Source organism: Pararge aegeria, chromosome 19, assembly GCF_905163445.1.
Source record: "Pararge aegeria chromosome 19, ilParAegt1.1, whole genome shotgun sequence".
Classification (NCBI taxonomy): domain Eukaryota; kingdom Metazoa; phylum Arthropoda; class Insecta; order Lepidoptera; family Nymphalidae; genus Pararge; species Pararge aegeria.
This window is the reverse complement of record NC_053198.1, coordinates 15,334,394-15,354,938: the sequence shown is the minus strand read 5'-3', so window position 1 is coordinate 15,354,938 and position 20,545 is coordinate 15,334,394. Positions and strand designations below refer to the sequence as shown.

The 20,545-nt window shown below is 36.7% G+C and overlaps 1 protein-coding gene across 2 annotated transcripts in view; it reads right to left on the bottom strand.

The window, feature by feature from the left end:
• Window positions 1-629: 629 nt before the first annotated feature.
• Window positions 630-20,545, bottom strand: part of LOC120632277 (homeobox protein homothorax) — a 461,602-nt gene continuing 441,686 nt past the window's right edge. Inside the window, exons 12-14 of one of the 2 annotated variants that reach the window (XM_039902101.1) lie at window positions 13,924-13,982; window positions 2,009-2,198; window positions 630-1,031 (exon numbers count right to left, since the gene is read on the bottom strand). In XM_039902101.1, coding sequence (XP_039758035.1) covers window positions 2,026-2,198; window positions 13,924-13,982 — 232 coding nt within the window. In that variant the 3' untranslated portion in view covers window positions 630-1,031; window positions 2,009-2,025. The remainder of the gene's footprint in view (window positions 1,032-2,008; window positions 2,199-13,923; window positions 13,983-20,545) is intronic. The other variant, XM_039902102.1, reaches the window with a different exon arrangement.

Genomic DNA, 20,545 nt, shown 5'->3' with positions numbered 1-20,545 from the left:
AAGTGACAACGCAACGTCGAGCATTTTTCATGAGTTTGCTTGTCGAGCATGTACCAGCGTTTGGATCCAGCTTTATTATTATACGATACCCAATAATAAATATATATATACTATACATTGTAATTTAAAGATATGTAAGTTACCTGTAAAGCAAAATTGCAAAACTGTTTTTTCTAATAAAACAGATAAATCGTGAAATTGACATTTACTTACACGTAAGACTTTGAGCTTTTTCTATTCAGATTATCATCATAATAAATTAAATGACAGAGATTTTTAGAGTGAAGGAAAATTAGTATAGATGACAATAATAAAGGCTACATCATATCATAATGGCTTCAGTCTATTATTTTTCGGTTTATGCTTTTACGCTATTACTGATGTTTTAATACATCGATGTCAGTTTTCAGCCAATATTGCTTAAAGTATGCCTCAATAACAAAAGTGAATCCACAAAACTCAAATCTAAGTAATCTATTAAATAGACGTCTTCACAGAAAAGGGGACACAAAAAAATCAATTCCGTATGAGGTCGTCTGCACTCCCAGTACTTCCAGTGATAGTTACAACTTACAACTAATCAATTATTTATTTATATTTACGTAATAACAATACACAATTAGCTATAAATATTTATACGATAACTATCAAACCGTTTTTATTGTTACATTCATCAACTTTGCTCATATAGTTCCGAGTGATAAAACTGATTCATTTTATTTTATTTATATTTAGGTGATTGCACCGGCTTCTTCTATCATACAGCGTCCGTAGTCACTTCGCGTAAATTTACATTTAATTTTATTTAAAGTTGACTTTAAATCTTATTTTAGGAGATCGTATACTGTTTCAAATATTACAAAATGTTTCGCGTTTATGTACATTTAGCATCGTTCTCCTGTTGTTCGTATCACGTGTGCGCTGAGGAAGGCCTTCCCGCGAGCCCTCCGTGGTCTCATGTTCTCATCAGCTCATCATGAAGTGGTCACCAGCCCAGGTGAGGCCGCACGATGGTATATTTTTATTCATATCTGGAAAAGAAATACAATTTATTAATATTTTTCGTCAACATTTCATTTCTGCCGCTAAGAAATAAGAATGGCGATAGTGTAGATTCCTCGGACGCACATGGGTCGCATTACAGTCATATGGGGAAAACCTACGGGTCGTGTTCCTTGCTTGCCCTGTGCAGTATTGCTCTGTTTATAGGCGATTTTCCACTTACCATCAGGTGAGCCATCTTGTTGTTCCGTCAATTATTACTATAAAAAAAACAGAGTCGCTGCCCACTTCTCCAATCGGCTGTCAAAATGGAAAACGGAAATATTAGATTCAGTGGCGTGCATAGAGGGTATGCAGATGATATAAAATGAAAAAAAACCGCCATAACAAGTTATAAAAAACTTAAGGATGGGCATTTTAAGTGTTATAAAAAGCCTACCCTTAAGTATAGCTTGTACTCGAGATTTTCTCCATTTTATATAATCTGCATACCCTGTGCATACCCTCTATGCACGCCACTGAGTAGATTGTTCAACATGGGGGTATTACAATCTATACCTACTCTATGGTTCACGCTTCAAAGGCTCTGGTGAGTGACAGGGGATCATAAAAGCTAAAGGGACTCTATTACATACCTTACCCGCTAAGCCTAAAAAAGGATGTGTTGACGTACTTACTTGACCTTTCAATATCATCACATCAACCGATTACCGGCCCACTACAGGGCACGGGTCTCCACCCACCATGCTGGGCGCAATGCGGATTGGTGGACTCCACACACTTTTGGTTTTTTTTCAGGTTTCCTCACGATGTTTTCGTTCACCGTTGAAGCAAGTGATATTTTAATTGCTAATAACGCACCCAACTTAGAAAAGTTACAGGTAATGCCCCTTCGAAAGTGAAGTCGAGAGAAGAGTAGGGCACTTTCTCATTGGGCTATCACCACTTCCAATACTAAGCTATGTTATAAGTTATTGTCGAGTGATATGTGTGTAAAGGTACTTACATTTACAAGTGCATGGATTAAAGATGGTGGCCGTAGTATTCGGCGGGGTAGTGCGCGTAGCCCTGGTGGAAGGCGGGGTCCGTGGGGGGCCTGTGCATCATCTGCTGGCCGTCCATCATGTACCCCATGGTGGCTTCAGGGCTGTATGCGCCGCTGGGCCCGGCGTGGGGGAACACTGCGGGGTAGAACACTGCATGGTTAATTAGAACTGCTCTTGTTGCTCGCTGTAAATTTTTTTTTTAATCCACAACAAATTACCGATTAAATTCAAATTCAAAATTTCGTTATTCAAGTAGGCCTATCAAAGGCACTTCAAAAATTAAAAATTCATAACAAGCTGGGACTGATCAGACAGATCCTTTTAGATATTGTTTATTAGGTATGTTAATTCAAAAATTTCTTAAAAGACTACACAAGTTTTTTTTATAAGAATTCACTACTTAAAAATTTCAGTAGAAATACACCTGAATTTAATGTCACATGTGTCTTAATAACAAACGAAGTCGCGGGCGACAGCTAGTAATCAATAAAACTTCTCCTATATAAGTGCTGACACAGTAATGACTTTAGTTGATGGCAGCTACGTGAAAAGACCTAAAAAATGGGGTTCTACATTGTCAAGTTGGGCATAGAGGCCGCTCAATTTTACCACAAAACTGTTATGCCTTCCGAATGCAATATATCCATGGGTATTATCAATCGTGAACTAATGGTGTTCTCCCATTATTGACGCCGATTTCCGTCTTCCTTATGCGGCCTTTAGAGTCCCCGCAGACTGCGAACTTTTGACATAAACAGTTTCGGTGATTGCTTAATGGATACGGTTACATAGACCTACGGGGTTTACGCAAATTCAACGACTTATAACGCTCAATAGAAAAGTTTGACGGCTCGGAACTCAGATCCAATGGAAAAGAAGAAACTGTCGAACAACTATTCTTGGGGGATTATCTACATAAAACCTGTATTAGCTGCTTATTAGGTTAGGTTATTCTTCAAGGAATCCAGTACCAGAACGAAGTCAATGGTGTGCATAGAGGGTATGCACAGGGTATGCAGTAGATATGAAATGAATAATATCTCCAGGACATGTTATAAAAACTTTAAGGCAGGCCTTTTATATCTCTTATATTTTTTATAACCCGTACTGGAGATATTTTTATCACCAGTGCTTGAAACAATCATGCCTGTTAGAAAGCAATGATGAGGTCTAAGTTGGAGCATGCTTGCTTAAAAAATGCCTTTTCACGATTACCTTAAAGGTACTCAAGTTATACGTGGCGGGAAAAATATTTTCCGGGAGCTAGTTAGTATACAAGGATAATAAAAATTGCGGGGTAGGCAGTGCTTTGTTTAACACTACGTTACGACTTAGGTTCTTAGATATTTTCTTGCAAAAAAAAAAACAATTTACATATCATATCATATCAGCTTTTGTGCATGTATGAAGTGCACGCCACTGCTGATCTGCCGTCACTCTGTATTAAACTAACTTAGCGGTGTTTCAAAAGTCTATGGTTTGCGATGGCCCTTATGGAGATCTCCCATTACTGCCGCCGATTTCCGTCTACCCGTGGGGCCTTTATGGCGGCACGCGTCATTGCACCGATCGACACAAACACGGACTAATGTCGATATAGAAATGACTTTTGACTTTGAGAAAACACAGTTTGAGGATAAGCTCTTCTCTAGGGTTCCCTACGTCTTAACATACCTACTAACTAAATACCAGTGGCGTGCACTTCATATATGCACAAAAGCACTGCATACCCAAATTATTTTATTTAGCTCGTATTGAAGGGGATTTTTTTCATTTCATGCTATGTATCTACTTTATGCATACCCTGGCCGAATACCCCTTGCACGCCACTGCTAAATACTAAATATATTACGACAATACACACATCGATGTCTAGCCCCAAAGTAAGCGTAGCTTTTGTTATAGGTACTAAGATAAGTGATGAATAATTTAATAAATAATATAAATGAATACTTATAATGTACAAATAAACAAAACACTGAAAAACATTCATGTTCATCACACAAAACTTTTTCCAGTTGTGGGAATCGAACCCACAGCCTTGGACTCAGGAAGCAGTGTCAATCCTTAATCTATAGGTATTTCCAGAAAGAAAAGTTATTGCAAAATAGCAAGTATTTTGCAATAACTTTTCTTTCTGGGTTTCTTCTCAGAATGAGAAAGCCATAGGCTAGCCAATTGTAGATTGGTAGACTTCAGTCGATTCACGAGACACAAGACATTCCCAGGATTTGTTTCCTCACGATGTTGTCTTTCATTTCTTAAACGGTGACAACCTGGTGGGTTCGTGTCCTGGATTTACGCGCGTAAATGTCCTGGATTTAGTTAAATATCATTTACTTTAACGCTGAAGGAAAAAAAATGTAAACATTTTTGAACCAAAACAAAAACAACAACATGAGGTTAGAGAAGGGACGCAAAAGGGAATAAACAATCAGACTAATAAACACAGCATTACGTTTTTTGCCGATAAAACACAATACCTCATCCGAGGCGAAGCAATTCGAAAAAGTGCCACTTTTTATTCTTTTTCTTTTTAACAGAGCTACAACGCTTTTCCAGTGCAGTGGAATATTAATGCGTTCTGCACAACAATCGCCGAGAGCGCTACGGAATCTTATTTTTTTAGGGTTCCCCAGTGAAAAGGTGAATGTAGGAATCTTTTACTATATATACTCTATGTAGCTGGGCATAGCCCGAGTGAAAGTTTTTGAATAAATATTTTTTTTTTTGAAATCGAAAGGTAATGTCCGTTGAAAAACTATTCAAACGTTATAGTACGTTTTTTTAAAATAATAAGCTGCACTTACAGCGTAGATGGTCCTATCTTTAAAACAAGGCAAATTATTTATTTTTATTTTTATAAGATTTGACATAAGATGTAAAATATAATATATTTCGAGACGAAGTAATACACAAAGCGATGGTACCCGATGTCGGTTTTTATTTACTAAAGTGCTAATTGCTCGGAAAGACGCTCTTTTTTTTTTTGTCTAATTTATGGACTGCCAGCTTTAACCTGTGCGTTACATATGCACTTGATATTACCTCAGAGCAAAGCCTTGGTTTTGTTTTATCACTACTATGAAGTACCAAGACCAAAGACTATAGAGTGGTGCAGTTTTTTTTAAGATTAGAATAAATATTTTCCTGTTACATATGTAATCCGTTCATTGAGAACATCTATTGATTTTCGCGAACATTTTTTTTTATAAATAAATATACTACAACAATACACACATCGCCATCTAGCCCCAAAGTAGGCAAAGCTTGTGTTATGGGTACTAAGATAAATATAATATACATATAAACACCCAAACAATGAAGTCATGTTCATCACACAAACATTTTCCAGCTGTGGGAATCGAACTCACAGCGTTGGACTCAGAAAGCAACCCCCCTGCCCACTGCGCCAATCGACCGTCAAAAGAGTCGACGTTATTTTAGTCCGACGCTTACGTAATGAATATGATAATTCTTACTAACCAGTTAAAATAATATTTTATTCTAATGAATTAATTAATGTAATTTCACGCTTGGCTAATAGAAAATATTACCGCAACCAATAAATTCTAAGTTGCTTTGAATGGATCTCAGAGTCACGCGATACTTCATGCGCTGATTAAAAGTAAAAACATTGAAAACTTGTGTCTGTCTGTGTTTCCACGGATTCACACTATTGTTCGCAAATGCATTAAACATAGTAGGTAACTATTCTGCATTAATATAAATATTCCTGTATTTCAAAAAAACATGGGTTCCACAATTTGCAAGTGCGCGGTAGAAATGATCTGGCATTCCGAACAGAAGAAAAATACCAGGCGTCCAGATGACGAGGGTGGTAATTCTTTCTACGGCGTGAGGTGCGGTCAGAGAACAGGGAAGGAGGTATGCAAACAACTCTTCGGAACACTCTCCGTTATAGAGTCAATAGAACACACAAAAGGAGATAACATCTGTTCCGGTACCTGAAGTAATGGTTAAAAGTATACAGTTTACTAAGATATAACACTTTTTAGGACTTTGAGTAACGTCTGCTATCTGCAGATATCAGATCCATATCAAATTAAAATTAAAATGACATCGATTAATATGAAATTAGATTCAGATTTATTGACGGTCTGGAAAGTATCGTATACAATTGGATTCTAAATAAAAATATGTATAGGTATCTCTTATGTAAATAAGATGGGAGCAGTGGAAGTCTATTGGTTATGAGTTAGTTCTAAGTTATGTGCGATTTAAGCAATTAAAATATCACTTGCTTCAAAGGCGTGTGAAGACCACCAATCCGCAATTGGCCAGTGTGGCGGACTACGACCCATACCCTGTCGTGAGCCGTTAATGGGTTGAAATGATGATGTTTATATGAACCATAATATCAGAATAGACCTAAGTTGGCTTCTTCATAGACCAGGGCGCGTTGGAATCCTCATGGCTTTAGATATATATCGCACTATTCTCTACTGCGTACACATTTTATTTTATTCTACTGCGTACAATTAACGCATCAAAAAAAAAAAATGGAATATTAAAGCAAGAAAAAAGGGTAAAAAAAAACATTTATGCATAGGATAGTTACTTTAAAACGATATATTTAGGGTTAGGCTTAAATAATAACTGAATCAAGGTATATATAAAAATAATGACGCAAAAAAGTTAGCGAATTATTTTCTCCCACATGAATAAACGAGAAAAACTCCCATTCTCATGGCAAGTGGTGCATGTCTCCGGCGCTCCAAGACTCCGGGGCACAGGAAACAATAACAAGTCCCGGCCGATGGGGCTCCGCGTACCAGGAAACTATGATTTAGTGGGAGCTAATATTGCTATATACGAGCGTTCAGACTACATGATCTTGTAGCGTTAGTTCAAGAAAGAAAATACAACTTTGTCATGAAGCGACATAAAAATAAATATTATGTTTTTCTTTTTAAACTTGTATTTACATTTATATTCATATATTTATAAAAATAGCTTCAGAAAATAAACAAACTGAAATGTTTAAAATCACTAATGCTTATGGTTGAAAGCGTCTATTTTAGACTATACTATATTGCTTTTACCTCTTTTTAAATATTTCCAAAATACTTTATCACCAAATTAAAATGGAGCTCCATCATCAAAATGAGAAAAGAATACACATGAGAGAATAATTTTCTTATACCATTTCGAAATCAAAACAAAGACAGTCTCTTTTGGCTGAGGAAGCTTTTATATCATTACAAAATATACGTACTTCTAAGATACAGGACCTCACGTACTTTAATGTTGAATTTGTTTAGACTTCAAGGTAGATACGTTCAAGTATTTGTTCACACAATAATAATAAAAGCATAAACAATATAGGCAATATTGTAAAACAGGCAATCCCAAAGGAGGCAGAAAATATTGTCTCTGGTAATGGGCAGAATTTAATCATTTCAAAAGCCACGATAAATAAAAAGCGAAAAGCCATACAGACTGCATAAAATTCTCTGCAGAAAATTGTTTCGCTCATTGTCTTAAGTACAAGGGAGACTTTTGGCAGACTCTGGAGCACGCACGTAAAGTAGGGGCAGAATTCTAAATATTCCGGCCGGATGCCGCCAAGTTTGCCGACGACGGAAAATGGCAAAAGGGAGGGTAGATGGAAAATTGTTTTGGCAATCGGCTGAAGAAAATGGCCACCGCATTTCCTGTGGTCAAGCGAGCCAACAGCTTTTCCAATCGCTCCGCTGTTTATGTATTCCTGGTGCGTACATCTTTTCGGGCTGAACAACTAGCGTGTTTTTTGGCCCCAATCTTTTTTGTGGGAAAAAGTGTGCCCAATCCTACGGTTAGAACTGAAACAAGTAACTAGACGCAGGCTGCGTCTCCGTTTGCATTTTAGTTTCTTATATACTTATATTTAAATAGCGCATTACTTTCTCAGCTCTATTTTCATCCTTCACTAAAGGACCGTAATGTACCTATCCATAACATTTTTAACCGTTATTGTCATTTAGACTATGTGGACAAAAGTTTCTTTTTGGAAATCCGTACTTCATATTTTTGTGCCCGCTATCCAGCGATTCTTGAGGTATCCAGTTTTCTCGCTGTAATTTATCCACCTGGTCTACTAACACTCCGTCTTTCCGGTATCGCCTAACCAGCGATCAAGGTTCGGCCAACCGTTAGTGGGAAGCCATCGTCGTACGACTGTTCCAAATTATGGAACAATCTCTCATTTGAAAAGTTGCCCACTATAACTAAATAAAAAAAATGTGGCTTTATTATTTTTATACCTTCCATTTGAGGGAATTGCTTGGCTCACACGGGAATTCGCGTGTTTCCGATCGCATTTCCTTTGATGCACTCTCCGCCAGTCATCATTACGCCGACTAATGAGTCAATAATACAACGTTCTCGAGTGAGGGCTCACTGGAGACATTTTGTTTCAATACTTTTTGTGACGAAGCCTTTTGAGTTCGTTGTGGCTTAGCATCCCTGTCTCATAAGAAGAGTTCACCTAAATCTCAATTAAGAAAAGTAACTTGTGTAGTTCCAATAAATCAACTTATTATTTAAAAATGTAAAAAGCATTTCAATTTATTAAGTATATATTTATTAAGTTCCCACCACAATAACATGGCTTTTCGTAATGCTAAAAATGTTTTTTAGTTTGTTGCTTTATAGTTTTATATTAAGAATTAGCTCCGCTATAAACGGTGTGAAAGAGGCCAGACACTGACGTATCAGAAAATTATTGCGACAATTCTGTCGTGAGTGTGTTGTAGCGTTGTTTGTTTTTAATATACTGCGAGCCGTCGGTTTAATCCGCGAAAAGCCGGATAAACGATTGGTCGGAAATAGTCGGCTGCACGAATTGTAATTTACAGTCGCGAGCGGTAATGGCGACGCATCAGAGGGCAATTTATGCTCTTATAATAAATTCATTAGCAGGTTGCCGGCTTGGAGTGTGTGATGTCAGGACAGGTGAGTCTACGTCGCGATTGGGTGTGTGTGTCACTATTTATAGGGATCTATGCTTGATAAATGAAGAAATCGAACTATATATACATCTATTTGTTTGTCTGTCTATTACATGCAGTCAGTGGCGCGCATAGAGCGTATGCACAGGGTATGCAGATGATATAAAGTGAAAAAAATCTCCAGTTCGAGTTATAAAATCTTAAGGGTAGGGTTTTTTAAACTTTAAAAATGCCTATCTTTATAACTCGTTCTAGAGATTTTTTCATTTGCATACCCTGTGCCTACCTATGCACGCCACTGCATGCAGTCTGATTTCTCCAATTGTAAATCTACTGGACAATATATATTAAAATAATATTTTGTCATTTTTATCAGCCCAATTTTTTTTATAGGAATTATTGACGTACCAAGCAGATGTCCCACCTACTGTTAAGAGAAAAACTATTGCCTATAAATAAGGCAAAGCTTCGCAGGGCATGCAAACAACTGGTCCTACAAAGCGCCGCCCTGTGTCCATCAACCTCAGGCGATGTGTAAAGTCTCATGATTCTTCATGATTTCCTCAGATTCTTTAATCTCTTACAAGATAGGAAAATGAATGTTGAAATTTTAATTGTTGATGTTGGAAAAGAGCAATTGCCGAGTTTAATCTGCCGGTAGAATCTGCCTTCCGAACCGGTGGTAGAGCCACTACAAACAGACAGACTCGACGTTTCAAAAGTGCTTATATCAGGCCTACTCGAAATAAATCTCATGTGTTACTGTAATTACACCGGCCACAACGCCCTTAAGACCGGAATTTAGCCACGCTGATTGGCGGTAGGAATAAGCATGGTAGTAGTAGTTCTCCGGACGAGCTGAGTCACATAAACCTCTACTACAACTCAAACCCAACAATTTTATCCCACAGCTGGGCACATGTTTCCTTGCCTGACTGTGTACTTCCATATGGCGAGCGTAGTAGTCTCGTTCTCATAGACAAATTACAATTACATTGTCTTTAATTTTTCGGATGGACACTTGCCGATAACCACCTTCGGCGCTACAGCGTCACCGGGGGATTGGGGCGAGGGCGAAAGCTCGCCATGAGAAGAGCCCCAGGGCTCGACGACGTAGGGGGGATGGCAAACTATACGTATATGGGCAGACCCTCGATTTGGGAGAGGCTTTTAGTCCAGCAGTGGGACTGGGTATAGGATATTAAGTATGATCATTATTAGCGATAAACTTCGGGCTCTTCTTAGACCAGGGCGCGTTTAGAACCCTCCTAGCTTTAGTTTTAAGTTAACGAATACAGTTATCTGTTAAATATATGAACGCTTAATAAGTGCCTGTGATAAGGTCTACATGAATAGAACATTTTTGAATTTGAATTTGATTTTTTGATTATTTAATAATGTAACTGTGACTGTCATGTACGATATCTTTTGTTTCGTTGGATCACAAGTTTCGACGCGTTCCATTAGGTACTGTCTACTTTCTTTGGACAAAAAACAATTGCGAATTGCGAATGGAATACTAGCCACGCAAGTTCTATTTGGTAATTGTAACAGTCCATAAAACGTAAAAATTCGTGGGGAGAGAGAGGAAAAAAGGACGTCGCAAAAAGGGCTTACTCTCGAAAACGGACGCAAGAAGGGTAAAAAAGAATAATGTAGGAATTCGTTGACCCGTCCCCGGCCATCCATCACGGGCCCCCGACAATCGGCCCCTATCTGATGTGTGGGGACTTGCCTCCGCGGGATTAGATCGCCTTTGTCTCCCGCGCACGGTATCTCGGAATTGGAACAGTATAAGATATTAATATAGGTCGTGGCGAAACTATTTTTTGACTAGTTTTGGTACGTACTTTAGTATGGTTCTTCTATATCACAAAGACAGTTTAGCGTGTTTGTGTGCGCAGTTACTTAGTTTATATGTATATATATATATATATATATATATAGTGTTTATGCATATAAAGGTATATATGCAAATATATACGTTGCCAAATTGTAGTATAGGTTGTGTTAAATTTTTAATTTGTCTGTATGTTTATGTGGTGCACAATAAAATTGTATTAATTCATTCATTCATTCGCAATAAATTAAAAAATACATTTCACGTAGGTAGGTATCCCTTATATTCTATTAAATAACTTATTACTTGGTAAGAATTTAATGGTAAAAGGAAAAAATAATTTAGCAATAGCATTAAAATGCACTTATGAGGTAGTATAGATCTTAAACCTTAGCCTATGTTTCATGGAATAATTAAAAAAAAAGTATAAAAATTACATAAAATGGCTTTTTGTTTCAATGTTCTAATGATTTAATTAAAAAGTGTATTTTCACGTCTCTGAACTTCAGCACAGTTGAAAAAAGAATTTGATAGAGATTTGTAAATTGAACTAAACGTTTTTGACGGATAGGCACTCTAGTAAATTTTCATACTCGTAAGCAATGCAAACATTACAACTGTTTTTTTCAACTATTTTAAACGTTTTGGTTTCTTGTATTTTTAAGTACATTATTTATGGATGGAGAACTGTCCATAAATTGACACTAACTTATAAAACTTTTGCTCTGTTATAGTAGAGAGGTCATCAAGTAAGATAGTATGTTTGTTTGTGCGTATATAGAAAATGAAAATAATGTCCTCGCCCCGGTGATTTATCGATGGGATTAGGCGGCCAATATAGCTAACAGCGCTTTGTCCCAATTACATAAATGTGACATTATGTATTATATAATCCGGCAAGCTTAGCTTAATCCAATACGCATTCTTTATGGTACCTATATATTGTTGATAATGTTATTCATAAATACATAAAGTTGCCGAGACAAACAACTAAGAAAAATGTACCTAAACGAAGATATGTCTGGTACTTTAAACTGGAATTTTATCATGTCATCACGCGTGACATTTATGCCCATTTAGAAAATACCCTCCGTCCGTAGTCGTCAGCGCTTAGTTCCAATGTGCGAAGGTCCCGGGTTCGATTCCCGGTGGAAAATTTTGAATTTTTTAATTCTCTCTTGTCTGGTCTGGTAGGAGGCTTCGGCCGAGTTAATTACCATACTACCAAAAACAACATGCCGCAGAGCGATTTAGCGTTCTGGTACTATGTCACTTAGATACCGATTGAAGGTTTAATATAAATGCTATACCTCTCAAAGGCCCTTATCAACTTTGTCACTTAAACACAGGTCAGATTGCAGACAAGGGCTAACTTGTAATGGCACATAACTTAGAAAAGTTAGTTTTGCGTGATGGGATTCGAACTTAAAGTGAAGCCGAAGTCCTAACCACTAGGCTTCAGAATGCATGTGTATTACATTCATAAAAATATTCATCACCTATCTTAGTACCCATAACACAAGCTACGCTTACTTTGGGGCTAGATGGCGATGTGTGTATTGTCGAAGTATGTTTATTTATTTTACATATGTTCATCGCACAAACATCCTCCAGTTGCGTGAATCGAACCGATAGCCATGGACTAAGAAAGCCGGGTCGCTGCCCACTGCACAAATCGGGCGTCGAAATAAAACATATAGACATAAAATATGCCATACATATAACAACCTTTTGCTTCGAAAAGATATACGAGAAAACATAAAAGGCGGAAACCTTACTTGCTGTTAAAAATACATCTCGAAACACAGAACATTATCGGCAAATGTATTCAAAGCTGGTACGTGAGCGTTGAAATTCAGTGTCCGAGCGACTTTGAAGTCCACAATCGAGTTGCACCTTCATACAGTATGCAGGATGCACCCGGCCTGCCCCGGGGACCGCTGACCGCCACTTAAACGAATTTCAGACCGGACACAGCGCCGAAAGAGGAATGTGTTTTAGGAAAGATAAAAGAACATTTGCGAAGCCATTTACATTTATTGGAAGGTATACGTTGACTTTCTTGTTGGTGTAGAAGTGAATACATAATCGTCGTATCGATCCATTATCGGTCAACTACACGGCAAGGGTCTCCTCCCACAATGAGAACGGTTTAAGGCAGTAGTCCACCACGCTGGCCCAGTGCGGATTGGTGGACTCCACATACATTTTAGAACTTTATGTATAACTCTCAGACATGCAGGTTTCCTCACGATGATTCCTACACCGTCGAAGCAAGTGATATTTTTAATTACGTAAAACGCACATGACTTAGAAAAATGAGAGGTGCGTGCTGGGATTCGAACTCGGCCCCCCGAAAGTGAAGTCGAGCTTCAGACCTTATGCGCTATGACCTGTAGTGGTCATAGCGCATTGGGTAGGAGCTCATACTTAATATGTTCAACAAATTTCTTATTTGAAAACCTCCCTGGCGCAGCATATAGCGCGGTTGTAAGTTGGAGGGCCCAGGTTCGATTCCCAGCAGGGGAGATTGGGGATTTGGGAATTTATTATATCTGAATTTTCTCTGGACTGGTCTGGACGCTTCGGCCGTGGCTAGTTACCGCCATATAGATGTGCTGCTAAGCGATTTAGATTAGGGGTATAGGTTGAATATAACTGCCATACTCCCTGACAGGTTTACGCCGCAACCAGCTTAGGCTGCATAATTTCAAGAGATTGCAGTCAACGGCAAACTTTTAGTGGAAGAAAAAAAAAGGGTTCAGTCAGCGCTGTGATCTTTAAGTGGGAGGTCCCATATTCGATATTCTTTGTGATTCTGAATTGACTCTGGTAGGAGGCTACGTCCGTGGCTAGTTATCATCATAACGTCACAGCCGTGCCACCAAGCAATTTAGCTTACGATACCCCGTAGGAATTGGTTAGAAGAACGAGTTTAATATAACTTCAATACCCTTAACATGTTAGCCTTAGATACCATAATGTACCTACTTGAAGAAGATTAAAAATAGCACTGACATTTCGCGTTGAAACTAAACTTGGATTAGATGTGTAAAAAATATTTGTATAAGAAAAATGTTACCTGCTCTATTCGACTGGTCGATCATCGGCTGTACTATCCTACGTCTCGCGTTGATAAACCTGAAACAATGAACACAAATGTTAGTAAAAGATATCAACATCATCATCATCACATCAACCCATTATTGACCCACTACAGAGCACGGGTCTCCTCCCATAACTAAAAGGGGTTAAGGCCGTAGTGCGGATTGGTGGACTCCACACCTCTGAGAACATTATGTAGAACTTGCAAGCATGCCGGTTTCCTCACGATGTTTTCTTCACCGTCGAAGCAAGTGGTATTTTAATAACTTTAACGATTTTTTTTAATCTTTAAAAGAAATACTAGAACTAGAATTGCGTAGTTTATAGTAGCAGCTATAATAATAACACCTCAGACGTTAAAATAAAATAAATCATTTTTAAACAGACACCTACCACACAGAAACGTAAAAGACAGGCCGATAAATAAAAACGTAAAAATTAAACATCGCATTGCGTATTAATTGAATAAATTAATTGTTATTTATTATTTATGAAAGGCAGCCAAGTGTAAATTCGACACGCGCAACAATTATTCAATTTCTTTTATAAAATTTTAATTGAAATAAAACTTATATCGTGCTCTGTTCTTATAAATTGCATTTAGTTTTTGTTTGGTTAATGACTGAAGTCAATTATTATTGGTATATGTATCATGACCCGAGAACTTATCGCAAATTATGAGGTGCTTAAAAATTCCTCTGCTTGCAAATTGCACATGACAGCCGGTCCTAGGTGGATTCGCGATTTTAATTTATTTTCATTATTAGTGAACTACTATTGGTTGGTGTATTATCATCCGAGAGCTTATAGGAAATTATGAGAAGGTGCTTAAAAGCTCGATGTTTACATTATAGTACCTTAGCTTGCTCGTTCCACATGAAAGCTGGTCCCAGGTGGATTCGAGATTTTTGAGATTTTAATTTATTTTCATCATCCGCTCTTGGTAACGTGCTACTGCCGAGAATAGGCTTGGTATCTAATAGGAGAGCTGGTATTAGAGCATATTTCTAATTTTACGTATAAAACTATGTTGGCAGGTGATTCTTAATTAAAAGTGATTTGAAAGCTTGCCAGAAGAAGTCTTAAACAAGTGTTTTATTGACATAAATTAATTTAAGCTAAATATTGAAACTATGTAACTACGAAACTTAGGTAACGCTAGATAACTGATCTTATATTAAGCACATCTACAGAACTTCCCTCCGGCTCTTTAACTATTGTATTATTTTGTACTGGTTAATAAATTATAATCATCTGTCAATATGTTATTGATTGTCAATTATGTCACCTTTAATCCATCAATTATAACAAATTTACATTATGCATCTTGTAAATATTTACAACTTATTTTTTACGTACCTTCTGTATTGCATGTTCAATAAATATAGTAGTGTGAATGACAATCTATTAAATTCGAACTAAATGTCACTAAGGAAATGGAATCATGAGTTTTAATTAATTCCTTTGTTGAATTTTTATCGAAACATAATGCTATGTAAAAAACAAAAGAATGCAAAAAGTACGTACATTATTTATTTTACACTGTAATCAATAAATATACTACGATGTGTTATGTGTTATGGTTACTAAGATAAGTAGAAACTAGACATCAGCGTCACCTTACGATGCAGCTGAAGTCTAGAAGATCTATTTTAATAGATGTATCACATCCCTAAATTAAAACTATCTTACCTCAAATACCTTGCCTTTAAGATAACCTAATTTTCTGATCTCTTAATAATACTGTAGAACTTTGCTTTTTATGACTTAAACTCCCCATTATCGTTTTAAATATTTTTGTAGCATTTATTTGCTTGTTTATCAAAAATCCGGTTTTCTTTAAATTAAATAATAAATTATATTAAGCTGAAAGGAAGCCAAAATGGCGGTGTACTAACGCGTAACAGCGTAACGAAAGGCAAGGACATCAACTAACATAATGAACATTGGGAAAATTATCTCCAATTTAAACTCGAAAGCGTAAACCCCGGACCCTTCCGGGGGCGTAATTACTACGAAACATGGCTAGCGTCCGATGCGACTAATGTATTGTTAATATCAAAATTAGTTAATTAACTCTTCATCTACCCAGCACGGTCGCAAGGACCCCGTAGGGTGGGAGACAGCGGTGATATTTGCTTTATGCATTACACATAAAAAATGCATGGTTCGATTTTTTTATGTGTCAATGCAATAAATTTTCATGTCCATTTCGGTTCACTTGGGTCAGCGGAATCTAGAAATAACATTATACTGCTAATAACAGTATACTATTGGACCAAACGCCTCTCCCAAAAGAAAGGTTTGCCAATAACACGCTGGGCAGACGGGTTAGTAGTAGCACACCGGTCGCTGCTGCCCGTTTTATTCCCTTAGTCACCTCGTACGAATCTCGCGGGAAGAGTACGTGTGGCAACAACTGTAATCTGATGAAACTATTTTTAACTATTAACTAAATAAACTATACTTAGCAAAAATATTCACTAAAATATATTTTTGAATCCTCATGCTTTCTGAAAGCTTTGAAAACTACAATGTTTGCAGGCAAAACTTCCACCCGCAAGGGCAAATTATTGTTGACTGGACAGACTAAATTCCTACAGACGGTATGAATTAATGAATGAATACATTTTATTGTACACCAAAGAAAAAAGTAGTTACAGAGATATAAATACATATCAAGAGAGTACAATTTGGTGGCCTTATCGCTACAAAGCGATTTCTTCCAGGCAACCAATGGCTTAAAAGGAAAAAACATAGAAAAGAGGTAGGTGGTGCAATAAATAATATTTAAAATTATACAAATATATAAATAAAATATATGCGGTATATACGGTATGCATAGTTTTAAGTCTATTATTTAGCACTTTGATGTACCTATTTATTAAGATTGAGTGTAAAGATACACTGCAATTTTAATGCATGGAAATGTTATGGCTATCTCTAGGTCTACCAACTCTCATGGGGGCGACGAGAAACGCTCGCAGTGCGGCGGCGCGGGAGCAGTTCCTTGTATCCATTAATTTTGACAGCTGTAATTGTTATTGCTGTGTTTGAACTCGCGCTGCAATATGTGACGCTGACGGCTGGGCGCAAAGATTTATTGCGTGGCGCTAATTTTTGTAAGGCAAATTATTCGAACATTCGCTATTAGCAGTTAAACATAGCCATTAGTGACTGGAGTTCAAAATGGTAATTTCCACCCTGGGTGTCTCTAATATAACCTTAACCAAATAGACTGTCCACGAATTTTAATGCCAGTTGTTACAAGGTTCAAAAATAGAAAATATTGACTACCTCCTATTTTTCTACATTTACGTCTCTTTTCAGGAAATATAAAATATCCAGACCACCTATCGTGAATTTTTAAACGAGATTGGTTTCCTAAATAAGTTATCTTTATAAAAGTGTGATTTACAGAAGCTAATCATTTATATGCGAATGCTATTGAATTACAATGCAATGCAATGCAATGGAAACATCTAAAAGAACGCTTCATAAGTGCCTGTGATAAATCAACTTGAGTATAGAATTTTTGTTTCGATTTGCTTTTTTATAACAAATAATAGAAATCATAAGAGCCCTTCAACCTGCATTGCAGCAACTTGGTGGGTCAATGCTCAATGCTCTAATTTTCTCTCTTCTATTGGGGAAGAGGTGCCCAGCAGTGAGACATATATTGAGAAAGAATAGTGACATAATATTTCGGACTACCTGCCCATGGATTTGTTTGCGTGCCATACATTAAATATATAATACGAACTATCATGCGATATTTTGATTTAAGGGGCGTGAAAAAAAACGCTTTTCGACCTATTTTAACTTGTAAGCCAACCACAAGAAGAATCTACTTGTGAGCTATAATAATTTTAACTTTGAAAAACAAGGCAATTTTTTTTACAAGTCTTCCAATTTACACCTTTAGGAGTGAAATTCGGTATTTGTTATTTTTATGCATAAAGGTGATGTTATTTGTTATTTTTATGCATAAACCAAGTAACACAAAATACATAATTTTAATTGCCAAACTATTTCACGCGAGCGTACTGTAATTGAAAAGACAATACAATGATGCATCCGAACGCAACAAATGCGACACGAAATTTGCATTTTGTTTATGCGTATTATTTTATAATACATTACACGTACCCCAGATGGGGTCTCCTAAATCATAACACTCGTCTGGGCCTTGTTAATACCATCCGCGCGCGAAGGGTTGGATTGCAAAATGGCGATGTCTAATTCCTTGTAGCTAGTAGGTACATCGGTCCGGTGCAAAAATGCGCACATGCCATGATTTATTTGTTTTGAATGCAAATGAGACAAATTGTAATGAGATTTAAGAGTTAAAGTGTCAAGTACCCTAGCGAGGGTGAAATATGGGTGTTATCTTAGTTTGGCTTAATGAAAGTTACATTTGGTATTATTATACACAGTTTGAGGTTCAAATTTTAAATTGACTTCAAATTCGATCTGTAGATTACGAGTAGGATATTTCAGTTATGTTTTCGCTCAAGTTGTATTATTATAACAGATTTCCGAATATTTGGTATCGTGGAAGTAAAATAGGTACTCGAGTAATCCATGGTCAATATTTGAGAATGGTATTGCCGTGTTCATTATTTTTATTACCAACCGGGGTGTAGCGACAAATACGTTATGTTAATAGGTCCTCGAAGCTCATGATATCCTGGTATCTATTATTATTATTGTGAGATTTCCCCGGCTTTTCCCTAAATAGGAAAAGTTAAAGGGCCCATTTAGTTCTTGGAACACGTCCGCCTGGCAGTTTGGTCGGCCGGGGTTCGGGGATAGAAACCGTGAAATACAAGTTGGGGCTTCTAATACATGCGACGCGAAAATTAAACCAATTCCATTATGCCTACATACGCCCTAAAACTTAGTTTTTCAATTAAAATACCTGAATGATAAGCTCGCACCGTGAATACTACCACAATACCTAAAGAACTTTTTTAAAATATGAAATAAGAAGAAAATGTCCCTTTAAAGTACTCATAGTCAAGTTTTATTTAAAAGCAAACTTGATTTACTTCACTGAAACTAATAAACGTTTGTTTATTAGTTTCAGTGAAGTTTCAGTAAAGAACATTTTTGACTTTGTGCATTTTATTAATCTATACATTGCGAAAACTTAGTATATAAATTCATTTGAAGTAATAAGATCTGATAAAACTTAACATTAAAAAAAATTGGTTGCCTGTAAAGTCGGTATACGGGCGAAAGTTTTACGTGACAACGACTTTGAGTGGTAAAATAATTTTAATGTGAATATTCATTCGTATAGTAGGAAGAAGGATGAAATAATAGTAACAATTTGAAACATTTATTTATACAAAGAATTATATTTAAAACATTAATTTATACAAAGAATTTCGCACTGAATTTCATATTAACAACATTTTATTTTTACCTTTACACATACATACGTATTTATATACAAATATACATACAATAACTTGCAATACATTTGCGTACAATGAAACAGCGTTTACTACAAAGGGACGCGTGCCTTTCACTTTTTATGTCTGTCTCTCTCGCTCTTAGGCGGGCTAACCATGCCCGAGTGGAAGGGACGCGTGCCTCTCACTCGCTCTCATTGTGAGCGCATAACGTGAGCGGAGCGTAACGCAGTTTCTTGAAGTGTCACCTGGCAAACCAATTTATAAGACGTTGTCACGTCAATAAAAAATTATTTGTTTGTTTGTGGTCTAATAGAGGATCTGGGGAACTAGTGAAGCGTTAAAAAAATACTAATAAAAATAATACACTATCTATGATTGATCCAAGTAATTCAAAAAGTATACTTAAACAATGACAAAACAATAACTAATTTATCTTAACAAAAGCACAACCAATCCTTTCAAAAGCAAACTATTTAGTCTAAGTATAGTTTCATAACTATGCTTAAATCAAGTACTCTCTTGTTAAGCTCTCAAATACAAAAGCATTCTGAAAACTATACAAATAATTGTAATACGAGTAATTTCATTAAATGTAAAACCGTCTTCGTCGAACCGAAGGGGCAAGACTCTCAGTGAGAGAATAAAATTTAATTTCGTCCCGAAGTTTTTGGATTTTAATTACCTGAAAGCAAATTAAATAAGGGGGTTGTGTAGAATACCTCGAATTCTAAGACTTTGCGAAGCGAGAACTCTCGTAATTTATTACGGTTTTATGTTGGGAAAGGTATTCCACAATAAATCGGTTATACATAAAGTTGTTCGGCGTTTTCATTATGTTTATTTTACGCGTAATAATTGTTTCTTACTCATTATAAGTTACATAAAGGCTCCGAGATATTCCTTAACTTGTACTAAGAATTGTCGATATGAATAAAAACTTACTGAACAATAGATTTTACTTACTGGACAAGTAGATTACAAAACAGACTAGTGTCCGAATTGGAAACCAAAATTGGCAAACTAAAATCAGATGAAAATACACACAACTTATAAGCCAATAACATATAATATAATTTCGATAAAATTACACGAAAAACTAATCGAATCACAAAGCAATCGGCGGGCGGGCAGCGGCGGGTTATCTCGACAATTCATGCTGACAGTTAATTTGGGAAT